The sequence below is a fragment of the Fukomys damarensis genome, unplaced genomic scaffold, assembly GCF_012274545.1.
Source record: "Fukomys damarensis isolate Sample0158 unplaced genomic scaffold, DMR_v1.0_HiC HiC_scaffold_27, whole genome shotgun sequence".
Lineage (NCBI taxonomy): Eukaryota > Metazoa > Chordata > Mammalia > Rodentia > Bathyergidae > Fukomys > Fukomys damarensis.
In genome coordinates this window covers 74,944-78,353 of record NW_022900939.1, presented here as the reverse complement: position 1 = coordinate 78,353, position 3,410 = coordinate 74,944, and the positions used below count along the sequence as shown (strand labels likewise).

The following is a 3,410-nucleotide window of genomic DNA, read 5'->3' as shown; positions in this document are numbered from 1 at the left end:
AGCGCGAGGGCGAGCAGCGCCGAGGTGGCAGGCGGAGGTGAGGATCGGGGGCGTGGCCTCTGGGCGGGGTGCGCCCGTGCTTAGGGTTTTCGTTTACCGTCTTCACAACGTTGTGAGACAGAGATCCTTTCTACTAACTGTGAAACGGTGTTGTTTGTTCACGCTGCCATCGCACACTCGTTTAGAGAGAAGCCGGCACTTAACTTGGACCGCGCACCGAACCAGAAGAGAGAGCAGCTGGCTTCAGATTCCCAGTGTGGGAACGAGGGCAAGTTAATAAAGCCAGGAGCCGAGGTAGGTGCAATAAGAATTCTTAGGTTAATTAACCTCCTGGAGACCTCTCTACATGTTATAGTGTATTTTATTATATTGCATTCAGTTCATATGTGATAAGTATCCACACTAATTAGGGATGCTGCTTAGGCTTTAAAAAAAGTTTATTGAGAGATAGCACATATTTAACTTAGATATTTAAAATGTGCAATTTGATGAGTTTTGAGATATGTACACAATTATGCAACCATTGCCACAATTAAGATAATGAACAGCTCTGTCAAGCACAGAAGTTTTTATGCCTCATTGTAATTTCTCCTTTTTCCCCATCATGTCCCCATATCCAGGAGCAACCAGTTTACTTCCTGTCATTGTAGATGAGTTTGCATTTTCTAGAGATTTATCAAGTGAAGTCAGGATGTGTTTTTGTCTTCTTTCATATAACTTCACAGTTATTTTGAAGTGCATCCATGCTGTTGCTGTGTCATTAGTCCATTCCTTTTCATTACTGAGCACTCTTATCACTGATGCATCATGCAGCTGTATGGATATTGGTTTATCCATTTAGATGTTCATGGGCATTGGGATTATCTCCAGGCTTTGGAGATTATAAATAAAGCTGCTGTGAACACTTGAGCACAAGACTTTGTATAGATGTGTTTTCTTTGGGGTGAAATTGCTGGCTCACTGGTAGGTAGGTGCTTTTTTAACTTACTGTTTTCCAAACAGTTGGTATCCTTTTAGGTTTTCTCCAGCAATGCATGAGAATTCCACTGCTCACATGTCCTCATCCACATTTGGTATTTTAGAGGTGTCGCATTGTGGTTTTTCTGGCTTTGCCTAAAGACTAACAATGTTGAACATTTTTCATGTATTTATTTGCCACCCATGCATACGTTCTTCGTTGTCATGTTCAAATCTTTTGCTCATTTTTTTTCTGCCCGTTTATATATTTGGGAGTTTTTCACAAAATCTATATACAAATACCTCCTTGAATTATGCTTTGCAGTATTTTCTCCCAGCCTGTGGTTTATCTTTTCAGAACAGAAAGATGAGATCCAATTTATCATCTTTTTCTTTATGAATTGTGATAAGAAATCTTGGCCTAATCCATCATTACAAAGATCTCTTGTTTTATTCTAGATATTTTTATATTTTATCTTTTTATGTATGATATAATGTAAGGTATAGATCAAAGTATTTTTTCCTTAAGGTTATACAGTTGTTCCAGCATCTTTTTTTTTTTTTTTTCCATACTGAAGATTGAACTCAGGACCTTGCACTTCTGAGGCAGGGTGGAGCCACTGAGCTAAATTCCCGGCCCTCTTGCATCATTTTTTTTGGAAAGGCTATCCTTTTTCCACTGTTGTAACTTTGCCATATATGTGTGGGTCTCTTTCTGGGCTCTGTTTTGTTCTGTTGATTCTATTTATCTATTAATGAGTCCAGTATCACACTACATTGATTCGTCTAGCTTTGTGATGACTTTTAAAAATTAGTACATATTAGTTATACAGAATAGAGGGTTTTGTTTTGGTGTATTTGTACACACGTATAGCATTTTTCTCATTTCTGCCTATTACCCACTATGACTCTCATACCCTTCCCTCCCTGTGCTAGCTCTTGAAGGCAAGTAAGGTCCAACTCTGTTTTTGTTTTTGAAGTTGTTTTGTCTATTTAAGAGTCTACACAATGTCTGGTGGGATTTTCATTGAAACAGCAATGAACATTTAGAGAACTAACAATAATAATTGAGACTTCTGGCTGGGCGTGGTTGTGCACTTCTGTAATCCCAGCACTTGGGAGGCTGAGGCAGGAGGATCGCTGTGAGTTCGAGACAAATCTGGGCTACATAGTGAGTTCCAGGTCAGTCTCAACTACATAGTGAGACTCTGCCTCAAAAAAAAGCCCCCCAAAACAAAACAAAACAAAACAAAAAAACAGTTGAGACTTCTGATCCATGTACAAGGCATTATGTTTATTTGGGTTATATTTAATTTCTCTCTGCCATGTTTTATAGTTGTCATTGTACATATATGACACATATTTTGGAGTATTTGTGGATCTTTGGGCAGAAGTTGATATTTTTAACACTATTAAAGTATTATTAAAAATTTATATATTTAATTCAGTTTCTGCTTGTTGATATTAAGTAGAAATACAGTTAGCTTTATATATTTGTTTTGTATTCCTCAACTTGCTAGGCTGACTTATTTGCTTTAGTAACTTTTTTTTAATAGATCCATTGGACTTTTCATGTAGATAAATCATATCTTCTACAAATACAGTTTTACTTCTCCCTTTCCAATCTAGATGTTTTCTTTTTCTTTTTTTTTTAAGAGTAGGAAAAATTTATTGAGGGAAAGAAAGCTTCTGTCTGAGAGAGAAGGGGGACTGGAAAGTGGGCTGCCCCCATCCCACTTTTCAAAGATGTTTTCTACAGCAAAGCCATGTGGGGATGTGGTGGGAACAAAGCTGTAAGACCCAATGGAAAATGATTAGGTGGGCATGAGGTGGGGCAAAACCATGACTAACCAATAAGATTTCAAGTACAATCACCCAGGTAATACTGATTAAATGGGGGTCAAATGGGGGAGTTTTATTTTTCTTAATTTACAGTTGCTAGCACCTTCAGTGCAATGCTAATAGAATGTATTTCTTGTGTAATTTCTCTTTTTATTTTAGTTTATTAGTATATATATGTAGTATGTACTGTTTACATTCCTTGTGTGGAATTGGTACATGTATGTAACACACCCCAAATTCCTTTTTTAATCCCTTATCTTTTCCTCCTTCCCCTTTCCCATCTCTTGACCCCCTTCCTATTTGAGAATGGTCTGTCTCCCTACTTCCTATTATCTTTTTTTTTTGTACCAGAGATTGAACTCAGGACCTTGTAATTACTCCTATTATCTTTTTATTTTACTCTTTAAAAAAAATTCTGGGTTTCTCATATAAGAGAAACAATGTGTATAATTTCTTAGAAAGGGTATTTAGTCTTTATAATTTGCTATGATATAAACTGTAGGTTTTTGGTAGATATTATTTGCCAGGTGGAAATTCCTTTCCTTGGCTGGTTTGTTGAGTTTTTTTTCCTGATGGAGAATGGATGTTGATTTTTTTTTTTTTTTTTTTTT

At 36.8% G+C, this 3,410-nt stretch overlaps 1 protein-coding gene across 1 annotated transcript in view; it reads left to right on the top strand.

The window, feature by feature from the left end:
* Window positions 1-2: 2 nt before the first annotated feature.
* Plaat5 (phospholipase A and acyltransferase 5) overlaps window positions 3-3,410 on the top strand; it is a gene marked incomplete at its 5' end in the record, with an annotated part of 20,325 nt that continues 16,917 nt past the window's right edge. The window contains 2 exons of the mRNA XM_010633128.2: window positions 3-37; window positions 186-294. Coding sequence (XP_010631430.1) covers window positions 3-37; window positions 186-294 — 144 coding nt within the window. The remainder of the gene's footprint in view (window positions 38-185; window positions 295-3,410) is intronic.